The 12350-nt window shown below is 30.8% G+C and overlaps 4 protein-coding genes and 1 non-coding gene across 9 annotated transcripts; 4 read left to right on the forward strand and 1 right to left on the reverse strand.

Moving 5' to 3' along the window:
- Nucleotides 1-97: 97 nt before the first annotated feature.
- LOC100117873 lies at nt 98-1945 on the forward strand. The gene has a single exon (XM_003425805.5). It carries the CDS (start codon nt 881-883, stop codon nt 1622-1624), a length of 744 nt encoding a protein of 247 aa, XP_003425853.1. The 5' UTR covers nt 98-880; the 3' UTR covers nt 1625-1945.
- Nucleotides 1946-2293: 348 nt separating this feature from the next.
- LOC100117913 (E3 ubiquitin-protein ligase RNF14) lies at nt 2294-4881 on the forward strand. Of its 2 annotated transcripts, none has more exons than XM_001601978.6 (5): nt 2294-2558; nt 2813-3748; nt 3828-4056; nt 4136-4308; nt 4383-4881. In XM_001601978.6, the coding sequence occupies exons 2-5, from the start codon at nt 2816-2818 to the stop codon at nt 4653-4655; spliced, it is 1608 nt and encodes a 535-aa protein (XP_001602028.2). In that variant the 5' UTR covers nt 2294-2558; nt 2813-2815; the 3' UTR covers nt 4656-4881. The 2 variants fall into 2 exon arrangements, with proteins under 2 accessions (XP_001602028.2, XP_008204166.1); XM_008205944.4 differs by having other exon boundaries at nt 2295-2707.
- Nucleotides 4882-4964: 83 nt separating this feature from the next.
- On the forward strand, nt 4965-8381 carry LOC100117949 (protein arginine N-methyltransferase 9). Of its 3 annotated transcripts, none has more exons than XM_008205945.4 (9): nt 4965-5220; nt 5349-5403; nt 5496-5666; nt 5731-5857; nt 5945-6346; nt 6420-7424; nt 7498-7645; nt 7723-7869; nt 7968-8381. In XM_008205945.4, exons 2-9 carry the CDS (start codon nt 5385-5387, stop codon nt 8307-8309), a joined length of 2361 nt encoding a protein of 786 aa, XP_008204167.1. In that variant the 5' UTR covers nt 4965-5220; nt 5349-5384; the 3' UTR covers nt 8310-8381. The 3 variants fall into 3 exon arrangements, with proteins under 3 accessions (XP_008204167.1, XP_003425856.1, XP_001602056.2); XM_003425808.4 differs by having other exon boundaries at nt 5010-5220; nt 5338-5403; XM_001602006.6 differs by lacking the exon at nt 5349-5403 and having other exon boundaries at nt 5010-5220.
- On the reverse strand, nt 8371-11429 carry LOC100118020 (serine hydrolase-like protein). 2 transcript variants are annotated; one of them, XM_001602029.6, is made up of 3 exons: nt 11031-11429; nt 9497-10951; nt 8371-9409 (listed from the first exon to the last, which is right to left on the reverse strand). In XM_001602029.6, the coding sequence occupies exon 3, from the start codon at nt 9387-9389 to the stop codon at nt 8505-8507; it is 885 nt and encodes a 294-aa protein (XP_001602079.1). In that variant the 5' UTR covers nt 9390-9409; nt 9497-10951; nt 11031-11429; the 3' UTR covers nt 8371-8504. The 2 variants fall into 2 exon arrangements, with proteins under 2 accessions (XP_001602079.1, XP_001602105.1); XM_001602055.5 differs by lacking the exon at nt 8371-9409 and having other exon boundaries at nt 9890-10951; nt 11031-11407.
- Nucleotides 11430-11875: 446 nt separating this feature from the next.
- LOC116416426 lies at nt 11876-12026 on the forward strand. The gene has a single exon (XR_004226863.1). It is a non-coding gene; the product is annotated as a U12 minor spliceosomal RNA (small nuclear RNA).
- Nucleotides 12027-12350: the final 324 nt, after the last annotated feature.

The following is a 12350-nucleotide window of genomic DNA, read 5'->3' on the forward strand; positions in this document are numbered from 1 at the left end:
CGATCCTTGAACGCCGAAACGCGAGCTGTCTGCGTCTATAAGTAGGTACCTACACGACTGTTCTGATTATACTATATATACGCATATATACGTGCAGTCAAGTAAAGAAGTGGGGGGCGCGTGCTGCCGAGTAGAGAGAGGGAGAGAGAGATGTATAGAGATGCGAAGAAAATGCGACTTGAAAAGTTGAAAATAGATATTATAACTTATTGGTGATCATATGGGTTTCTCGACGGCGGGTGATTATTTAGATATCAAAAGAAAAAAGTTACCAAATTGAAAAAATTGTATTTTTACTTTAGTTTAAATTATGATAAGTAAATCATTGATAATATTTATTGATTAGTCAGTTTTAATACTAATATACACGTGTTCGTTAAAGATTTGCAAACGAAAAAAAAGGAAAAGCCATACTGATAAGTACTCGACGAAGTAATAAATGGAAAGCATATGTCGATTTTTCTGATAAAGCGAGAAATAATTTGCCTTCGCTTTTGTTGAAGAGCAAATAATGCGGTCATCGCTAACTCTACTACTTAGTCGCTCTAAGTATAATACAGATGTGAATTTTGATCTAAAGAATAAAATAATACATTATTCATATAAGTGTATTGTATTTAAAACATTTTTCTTGCACTGAATATACATCTTGGTTTTTATTTAGGATACTCGCAATGAAATTTCAAATTTCGCACTTTAAAAATGTTTACGCATGCGCATTTAAGATGAATGCTCCAAAATAAAAGTCGTATATAACCTATACAAGTCAAAACACAAAACTAAGACACCTCGTATATGTATGTTCATACGAGCATTTGTTAAAACGGGAAGATATTATTCAGTAATTGCTCGAGATAGATTGAATTAATTCTCACAAAAAATGGATCCTGATAGAGGATCGTGCTGTCTATCGTTCATAGATCGACAAAAGCAACTAAATCAGCAGCTGTTGAAAATCGAAAGGGATCTGAACAAGCACAACAACCACAGAGATTCGAACGTACCAAAATTGGAGGATCTATGCACTATTTCCCGGAATAGGAACAAAATTAAAGGTTTTCGAGGACGACAGAGTATATTCAAACGTCCTGAAGGACCAGCTCCCAAAACAAATCTCAGACCTATAGCAGACTATCGAAGAAATCCTACCAAATGGACGTACTACAATTTAGACAATGTGTCAGATATATCCGATGAAAGTAACAGAGAAGCTGCATTTGCATTTTTAAACGACTTGAGGGAAAGGAGAGAAGTAGAATCTCGGAAACAGAATAAGATCAAGGAGAAGTTGAAAAATCAGCAAGCGATAATGGATGTTGAGACAAACGAAGTAAACTCCCAAGAAGATGATGAGATGGAGACAGAAGAGAGATTCAATGTAGATGATTCAGGCAAGGGTTCTATATCATTTAAAAAGCCACAAAAGAAAGCGGAGCCAATCGAACAAGCTAAACCAGAGTTTAGAGGCAACAAAGTTGTTATGCCAGAATATACATTTGGAACTAAGAAAGTTCAGAAGAAGAAAAATCCTACACAAAGGAATAAATCAGAAAAAATTGACAAAAATAAAGAATTGAGATTGGATCATCTACAGATAGAAGAAGAAGAAGAAGAAGAAGATTAGCTTTTAGATGAAAAGATTTTGTACTGTAAATAATGTTTTTGATTTAGGTTCTAGAAACTAGCTTTGCTTATTGTTATTATAATTAATTTTCTTTTATTAGCCATAATATAGACAGCTAATATTATTTATAATATTCTTAAAATAGGTCATTCATGCATAAAAAATTTTGTAAATATGTGAAAACGTTGAAAAATGTTAGTAACAGTTTATAAATGATTGTAATACTTTTATTCTATTATTGTACATAGAATATTTGTCTTAAAGTGTCTGCAACTTCATATTTAAAAATTATAAAGGATAATAAAGCAAAATAATCAAGAATTAGCATTTTTTTATTATTATTCGATTTTCCATCTCTATAAAAAAATAAACATCCACCTTTTTAGACAGACCAGACAATATAGATATACTTTGGTAAAATGATTTTGTTGGGAATGGCAGTAAACATTTTTTTCGTAAAATTATATAAAATAAAAGTGTAGAAACAATGTTTGCTGTTTTCATTCTTTATCTTTAAAATATTAATCGCATGCGTGAAAAAAATATATCAGCGCGTCGATTGGCAACAACTGCACATTACCTATATGTATAACAGATATATCTATATATATATATATTAGGTAAGTATAGAATACCGCCAGTTCGCGGATCCGGTACAACTGCTGCACATATGACACTATATACCTATATGCTGTCCAATCAGAAGGTTGCAGAAATCAGATGGTATTTAAAGAACGAGCAGGACCGGTGTTGTTTATGTATATTGTATATTATAACAAGGCATTGGCTTAAAGAATAGTAAACATTATTTTATTCAATAATACCGAAAAGTAAGAGTGTAACATCGGTATATTCAAATGAAGAGCCGTCGTTCATGACAACAAAAGTCAATCAGCGTCTGGAGCGACGATAGTAAATCCGTAAAATTTCAGTTGTATGACACATTTGTTATCAATATTTTTGTTACTTTTCAATTATTTATAATTAAATTTGAAGCTTGCTCGTGCTCAGCAAGTTTACTAATATTTAAATAAATATATCTATCTCGAATAACCTTTGCAAATTCGAGCAGTATTTGCTAAGGTTATAAAATTATTAATTCATTATTGCATAATATGAAAGATTCTTGAAATAAAAACGTTTCCTTTATAATCTTAGGTCAATAAAGTTTTTATTTTTTATTTACAGTCAATGGACAACGAACAACAAAAAGATGAACTTATAGCATTAGAAAGTATTTACAATCAAGAAGAATTTTCATATCGTAAGGAGAACGAATTGTACGAAGTTACCTTGAAAATATTCATAAGCCTACCTGAAAAGTACTTTTTTATATACAAGGACAATCGTAAAAGTGATCAACGACCAGAGAAAGTATACATTTCTCATGTGCCACCTTTAACATTACTTATTACTCTACCATTGGATTACCCATCTACTTCACCACCACAATTTACTCTAAGATCTTCTTGGTTGAATCCATCGTCAATTTCTAAATTATGCAAAGAGTTAGATCAATTATGGGAAAGTAATAAGGGCCAAGAAATTTTGTTCACATGGATTGGCTTTTTACAATCGGAAACTCTTGAATGTTTAAACATTCAAGAATGTTTCAATATTGATCATGTTTATACATTTTATAAAAAAACCTTGGAAAAGGCACAAAAAGCGCAAGAGTTAGCGAGTGAAGGCGAAAAAAAGAGTGCTAATCAAAGTAGTCAAAGTAGTAGAGAGAGTGAAAAGAAAGTACAGGATGCCTTGACTGTTGATTCTCATCAAAAGGATAAAAAGACATCTATGAGGAAAAAGTTCAGGAAAGCTAAAAACAGAAGACAATATGATCAAAGAGCCATAGCTGATATTATAGTTGGTAGAAATCCAGTTCAAATGTTAATAGATTATAACGAATTGCGCAATCAAATTGAATTTAGGAAAAACTTCTATTCTTGTAAAATCTGCTTTACTGATAAATTAGGAGAGCATAGTACGCAATTTCTACCATGTACTCATGTATTTTGTAAAGAATGCATTATGGGTTATTTTGAGTCTAAAATTAAGGATGGTACTGTAACAAATATTTTATGTCCAGAAGAGAAATGTAAATCTGAAGCTACACCTGGTCAGGTAAGAATGTACCTTATTCTTATTAAAATAAAGAGAATAACTCTTTGGAAAATGGTTACTACAAGTATTTTTCTTTCAGATTAAGGATCTTGTATCTCCTGAACTATTTTCAAAATATGATTCTATATTACTAAGTGCTACTTTAGACACAATGACTGATATCATTTATTGTCCACGTAAAAGCTGTCAGTATCCAGTTAGTAGAGAACCCAATGAGATAATGGCTAATTGCCCTGTCTGCCAGTATGCCTTTTGCATTTTTTGTAAAGCAGTTTATCACGGAATTGAACCATGTAAAGTCAATACAGGTACATATATATATTTAAATTTGAATTTTATAAGGATGAAAATTTGAAGAACATATTATGAAATTTCTATTACTTTTAGTGGAGAAAAAGAATCTGGTGAAAGAATATCAAGAAGCTACTGATGAAAGGAAAGCCGAATTAGAACAACGCTATGGTAAAAAGCAATTGCAGGTGCTTGTTGAAAATACCATGTCAGAAAATTGGATTCACAGGAACAGTCAAAGCTGCCCACATTGCAATGCAGCAATTGAGGTACACTATTATCACAGAAATAAATAATTTAAAAAATAAAGTTATTTTTCAAAAGCAAAATATACATTTTGTAGAAATCTGATGGCTGCAATAAGATGGTATGCTGGAAGTGCAACACATTCTTTTGCTGGACCTGCAACACGAAATTGAATCGCGAGGATCCATACTTGCATTATCGTGATCCACACTCTCGATGCTTTAACAAGTTGTATCATGGTCTATTGCCTGATGAAGAAGATGACGATGATGATGATTTTATTGATTTCGATTTCGCCATTTCTGATGAGGAGGACGAGGACGACGATGATTTCGACGAAAATGATGTCCTCTTTGTTCTCAATTATTAATTGTGTTCCAATTGTTTCACATAAGCAATTATAATTTTATCTTCATTCTAAAATTTTTGTATATAAATACAATGATGTACAATGTTGTAAATTCTTATTATATTCACAAAAATAATAACTGCTGTGCAGAACCGCTTTGTTGCTTGTATATTTATTGTAAAACTCTGTAAAAAAATTAATTTTTATATTTAATATTTTTAAAATACATGGTTTTAAACTTGTTTTATCCACTGCGTCACTTCGTTATTAATTTTTTTAGAAGTCTACAATGCGTATGAAACCTCGCGGGCTGGCGGATAAATCCAGTGCGAGGTGCATTGCGATTGGCCGAGGCATATACAGCAGAATTCATTTATATATATAGCGCGAAAGATGTAAACAAAAATACTTAACCTAAAAGAGCTCTGCTTGTGCAAAATGATATCACAATGACCTGATTAACGCTTGTAAATTAAACAACGAAAAGAATTCATTTGACGAGCAAAGTTATGTGAAATATTGTTATACAAACAGAAGCTCTGACAAAATAATTGATATCAAGTAATAAAAATTGAAAAATTTTGCAGTAAGTATTTTAGATAAAATTCTATCTATTCTATTTATAATAAAGTGTTTGTTCTGTTACGTTATTGACACAAATAAGAGATTAATCATTTTCCTTGTATAATTTTGCAATAATAAGTAACGTTCTAGTGAAGGCATCATTATGAGTTTTGTCTTTGATATCCAATGCATGTCATTGTAAATTGTGAGTTCCAATAACGTGAAACTTATTTTATGTTTGTTTAAATTAAAATTATTAGATATAGAAAATATAATAATTGAAAATGCTTTTTGAAGTCATTAAAATGCAAGCAGAGGTGGAAGAAATTGTCAGAGTTTCCTTGAAAAAAGCTTTGGATCATGATGAGAGAGGTAATTTTGGCCAAGCCTATGCTTATTATACTGCAGTATTAGAATTTTGGCCAGCAAGAAGATCAGAATTTGAAAAGCGATTCACCACAATTTTATGTAAGTGAAACAAAAAAATTTATCATAATTCACAATACTCATTTTTTTTTCTACCTAATTGTAGGTCAGTGGGGAATTCATTTGGAACAAAATGATCGATTGGAAGATGTTATCAAATGTTATGAAAATTCACTTGAAATCTTCCCTAAAAACTATACAATGCTGAACAATTTTGCTGCCCATCTCTTGAAGTAAGATTCCCTTACTTATCACATTTCTCTGCAGTATTTTTACTCTAAATAGTTTGAGAATTAGTTATTTTTTATTTATTATTAAAGAATGGAGGAACCACTGAAAGCCATAAAATATTTGAAGAGAGCATTGGATGCTAACAAGGATTTTTTACCAGCGGAAAGAAACTTGCAAAATGCATACAGCATGACAGTGGACAGATGGCATTTTTCAATGCTGAATGATAAATCTAGAAATCATGCATTTGACCAAGCAATTAGAAAAAGAATACTGCTGGGCTATGACACTGTTCTAGACATAGGCACTGGCACAGGACTATTAAGTCTATATGCACGTGATGCAGGTGCTAAAAAGGTTTATGCATGCGAATATTCAACAGCAATGTGTAATATTGCAAAAAAAGTTTTTCATCGAAATGAAGCAGAAAATATTAAACTTATTTGTAAAGCATCAAATGATCTGAAAATTCCTCAAGATATGCCTGAAAGGTTTGAATTATTTAATATTTTAAAATATGATCAAAGTAAATATGAAAATAAGAAAAACCTATTTCTGCTGCAGGGTCAAACTTATAGTTACAGAAATATTTGATGCTGCTTTGTTTGGAGAGCTGGTTATACCTACACTTATTGATGCACATCAAAACTTACTAGCAACCAATGGAGCAGGGATTATTATACCTATGAGTGCAACTTTATACATTGCAGCAGTTGAATCTGAGTACATTAGGTTCAGGTCGTCTGTTTTGTTTGATAAATGTCAGTATTTTGGATCGTTGAACTTTGAGAATATATTTGTTTTACCAGAAGAAGATTTCTATGATACTGAAAACTTAGAAAATGTTAACATTAATTATATTACAGAACCAAAACCAATACTCAAAATTAATTTTAACGATCTAAATGAATTGAAGAATTTTAGTGTGGATGGAGTGAAGGAAGTACTAAGAACCAAATGCCGTTACAATGGTATAGTTGATGGCCTAGTAGCTTGGTTCAAGTTAAATTTAGATGAAGATATTATTCTTGATTCATCTCAAGGAAAATCTTGCTGGCAATTGGCCGTGTTTCCCACTTTTCCACATAATTGCAAATCAAATGATAAATTACGAATAACTGCACAGATTTTAAATGGAAGACTGAAATGTTCATACAATTTAGACCATGAAGACATAAATACACATGAGAAATTAGTCTATCAATTACCAAAAGATGTTATAACTTTTTTAAATGATAACAAATTTATAGAATCACTAATTGAAGTAGCAAAATCAAAGAAAAATGAATGTATTAAAACAGCTTTTGATACATCTCCTTTTCCAGTTTATGGCCTAACATTATTGAAGGAAAATCATCATTGTGAAATTTTATACTTTCAGACTGACAACTCAGCTCTGAAACATTTTATCGAGCACATAGTTCACAAAAATAATATACTTGGAAAAGTTTATTTTGTATCTGACTTTAGTGAAATAGTTTGTACACTTGACAATATTTTTGTCCATAATTTTGATATTAAAGGAGAGTTGATAGACTGGGGTCAACAAAGCTACCGGGAAACTTATAAGTATGTATAAAATAATAAAATAATTTATGTTGTTACAAAAATAATATTAAAATATATGTTTTCGTTTATGTAGCTGTCTACTCAGCTCAACAGGGACATTACTTCCAGAAAGAATTTTTCTTATGGGACAGCTAGTATATTCTGAAGAGTTACCAAAAATGGTTTTAGTGAAAGATGAAAATATTCAAAGGTTTACTGAATCTAAATCCTCAGATAATGTAGTTAGTATGATTTGTTTTCTGTATCTTTAACTATTCATTGGAACAATTTAACCATAGCTTAATTACACTTACTTTAGGATTCTATAGCAGATCCTTACAACGATGATGATGATGAAGATGAATGTAGTAATTCTATGGAATACAATTCTTCAAAAAATATAGAAAATTCAAATACAGATAAAAATCCTAAATATGTTATAGCAGAATATATTAATCAATTTAAGGTGAATAAATTTAATTTAATTTATAAGTAAATAAATTTCTCTCTTTTTTTAACAAAATATTTTTACCAATATTGCTAATTACAATTTCTTTGCTTCAGATTAATCAAGTATTTGACTTAAATTCAAGCTTATACAATTACGATGCTTTCTCGGAAAGTACCACATTAGTTGAAATGGACGAATCCGAAATGAAGGAGAAAGTTATAAATTTCGGAAAAATTAACCCAGGGAAAAATGGAACCGTCCCCAATGCTTTAGTATGCTGGTATAAAATTCAAATAACTGATAACAATGTACATGAAACAAGACGAAATAGTTCTTTCATGAATCACACAGCTATAGTATTCGAAAACGAATTACAGGATAAAGTATTACAAGGTAAAGATGTGCGTATTAAAATTCAACAAATGCAAGATTTAGTAAGAATAAGTATAGTGTAGCAGTAGATACTTTCGCATAGAAAAATATATTTATTTATTTTGGTAATAAACTTTACAAGTGTTTTAAAAATAGACTATTTTTATTGCGTTTCGTATTTATCTACAAATATTCACAATGTATAAATATAGTAACTAGCACCATTTTTTAAGTACACTGTATATTTACCTTATAATATACTATTATAGTATATAAAACTATAATTTACTAGGAATGTGACCCAAAAACTTAGATATATGACCTGATACCCTATGAGGATAATTATTGTGAACATCGTGATTACCTTCAATTTCTATAATATTTACATTTTTCTTGGGTTTTAGCACTTTTATTATGTCCGGTTTAAGATACTTAACAAATGGTAAAGTATCAGTCGCCATGAATATTAATGTCTCGACTTTTAACTGACTAAGTAAATATAATGTTTGGTCTTTATTGAAATTTGGAAGAATAGATATTCTTGCTCTGTAATCACGATTATAACAATAAGCATTGTCTCCAACTTTGGTAACTGACCTGTCAAATGTTTTTTTAGCAGCCTCTGTGGACAAACAACATTTCCTTAAATTTCCAAGAGCATACATCACATCTTCCTTAGTATAGTGACGAGGGTTTTTTAATTTATATGCTTGAATAGCTGAATCGTGTTCTTCCCTGATTCTAGAAATTAATTTAGCATTTGGAATTGGTTTCGCAATAATACCATCGATTAAAATTAATTTACGTATCCTTTCCGGATAAACAATTGCAAAAAGTAAACCTAAATGAGCTCCTAAACTATGTGCAATATAATATGTATTTTTCCATCGTAGTTCATCTAAAACATATCTTATTGACAGTACATAAGAAATATAATTGAGAGGCACGCCGGGTTGAAAATGTGAGGATAATCCATGACCAGGTAAGTCGATACAGACATAGTACAAATTTTGTGGCAACAATTCCACAAGTCTGTCAAAAGTTCCAGCATTATCCATAATACCATGCACCATAAGTACACGAGTATCTTCTGGTTTGCCCCATGTCTTTGCTGCAATATGTCCCCAAGGCATGTTTAATGTCAATTTTCCTGGATTAGTCATATTTATTTCTTTATTAAGATCTGAAACAATAATTTAATTTTGAATGAATAATTCAACAGATGCGTATGACAAATTTAAATTGAATAAACATTAAATAAACAGGATACCTTTAATAAGACATCTATGAAAATTCCAAATCGATTTACAGTTATGACTGTCTTCTTTGTTTTATCTCAACATTTTGATTTTTATAAAAAATTAGCAAAATTGATTATGTGATGAATTTATGCTTGTCATGCTTAAATGTTGTATCAGAGTTAATTACTAGCCTAACCTTAGCGGTGCTATACGTATTATATGAATTATGCTGTATTAGTGGGGGTTCATAGGTGCATTCAAAATTGAATAAGATTTTATTGATTGATAAAATATTAAATATCGCAAAATATCATTCACAGATTAGATAACTAATTTTAAGACAAGGATTTAAAAAATTTTTTAAAGTACCTTTAAATACTTTGGTTATTTATTTAGAATTCAATAATAAATAACACAAACAATTATATTATATTTCATATTTTAATGAACAAAAATCTTTTAAAGAATTATACAATTTATAAAACTCATCCTATACTTTAATACCTAATATAAAGACAAGCTAAATACCTGACAACCTTAAGTATATATCTTATAAAAACTCTTTGTGCATTATAATTTGCTTATAATCTTGTCTTCATGTTCCATAAATGTTGTGATATGATGTGACAGTCTTTCTGGATAATTATTGTGCACATCATGATTTCCTTCAACAAATACTACTTTGGAATCATTCATGTTTTGCAGAAAATCTAATACCATAGTTAAATGTTCAAAATCAAAAGAATAAAGAGTACCAGTAGACATGAAAAATAAAATTTTTACATTTAAATTGCTAAGTAAATAAGCACTTTGTTCCATATTAAATATTGGAATGACATATATCCTTAACCGATAATCTCGATTATATTTAAACATTCCCCTATCTTCAGAAACTGATCTATTAAAAATTGCTTCAGCTGCTTTTGTGTTCAGACAAACATTTCTCTTACATGTAAGAGTATACATAACTTCATCACGAGTATACCATCTATTCTTTTTTTCATTTCTGGCTTCGATTGTTGTATCATGGACTTTCCTAATTCTACTAATAATATTTTTATTGGGTATAATTAGTGGAGCAATTCCTTCTATTAAAATCAGTCTTTTGATTTGTCCAGGATAAATTAAACTATAAAATGTACCTAACTGACCACCTAAACTATGCCCTATAAAGTAGAAGGACTGCCATTTTAATTCTTCTAGAATATATCTCAGTGTCAACAAATAATTAAAAAAGTCCAGGGGTACGCCAGATGCAAAATGCGTTGAAAATCCATGTCCAGGCAGATCAATAGAGACATAGTACAAATTCTTTGGAAGAAGAGCTATTAATCTGTCGAATGCTGCTGCATTATCCAATATTCCATGAACGCAAAGCACTGGATAATCTGTTGGAGTTCCCCATGCTTTTGCTGCAATGTGTCCCCAAGGGACTGGCAGTTTCAATTCTGTTGCTTTCTCCATTTATTTTGCTTAATTTACAACTATAGGTATTCGTAATGAAATAAATTATTCATCAGAGTTTACAAAATTAACAGGCATTGAAACAAAATCAAACTTTACCTGTGTGCGGTGCTTCTTAACTTAACTTGGGATAAATCCTTGATATAAAATGCATGCATCTGACTGATCAACGTAATTACAACGTGAATCTATGTTCGCAAAAAATTCATTGCGATTCGCTAATTGCAAAATATGCGTTATCTGTTCTCCATGAATACACGTATTATGAAAGAACACTTAGTTTCGGTAAGTTGAAATATCGTATTTCTCATAATTTTTTAGATTACAGTATTAAAACTTCAGTAGAACTAAAGCATTTTATTCGACAATTCTTCTATACAGCTCGTCGGAACATTTTACGCGTATGGTATGTTATGGGGGGATAATATCAGATAATATGTTAAGTAAATATAAACATCAAGTTCAAGTAAATTTTGTCAGTGGTTGTCACGGTGCTGTATCTTGACGTTGTCATTTTGATTGCGAATTTTAAAATGAGCGAATGCTCCTTTTATTTATCTTTCTCGTTTTCTTTATAAGAATAAATCCAAGATTATGCAGTTTTTTTTCAGGAGAGCGTGCGGCGTAAGCTATTTAATAACTAAATATAAATTCAAAATAATATCATTTGAACACAACGACCAAAAGTCTTACTTTTATAAATCATAAATATAATTTGTAAAAGTTTAATAATAAAATCTCGTAAAATTTTAAAGGAAACATCTCTGCAATAATCGTAAAAATATTACTCGATTCGTTGATAAACCCTTCCATGAGTTTTACGGGCATACTATTTCTTCGCAAAAGCAACAGATGGCGAAGGGCCGTAAGAGTAAGAATAGCGAAACCGCAAGAGATAATAGTAAGTGAAAAGCATAAAGAAGCAGCGTTCGGCCGAAAACCTCGTGCCTTAAACTAATGAGTAAGGAAAATATGAGGCTTTGGTGACGCTTAGCAATGCTCGAATTGTAAGCGAACCTATTTTTGAAGGGGTACAGGTCGTCCTGTGGCTGCCTGAACTACTTTTTTAGGCGGTCTAGTGAAGCGATCTACCTCACAATTACAACAATGATAACCAAGTGAAATTAAACTCTGATGTCCTTGACACGCATTTTTTATGCCTTTGGTATTCGTTTAAAAAAAAACAGAATTGTTTAGGTAACACTTTTGCGTTTTTCTACTGCCTTTGAGTGTAATATCAATAGGGCTTAAAAATATCGTTTGTTTTTTGTTTTCAACTACTTGCTCAATCAACAATCACAGAATCACTTTCCTTCCATACTTACAACATATCAGTGTATATGTACATAATTATGTTGGTACCACTAACCTTAAAATCCAAGACAAGCCTCCTTCGAATTCCGCGCCAAAACTCCATAT

This window comes from Nasonia vitripennis, chromosome 2 (genome assembly GCF_009193385.2).
Source record: "Nasonia vitripennis strain AsymCx chromosome 2, Nvit_psr_1.1, whole genome shotgun sequence".
Lineage (NCBI taxonomy): Eukaryota > Metazoa > Arthropoda > Insecta > Hymenoptera > Pteromalidae > Nasonia > Nasonia vitripennis.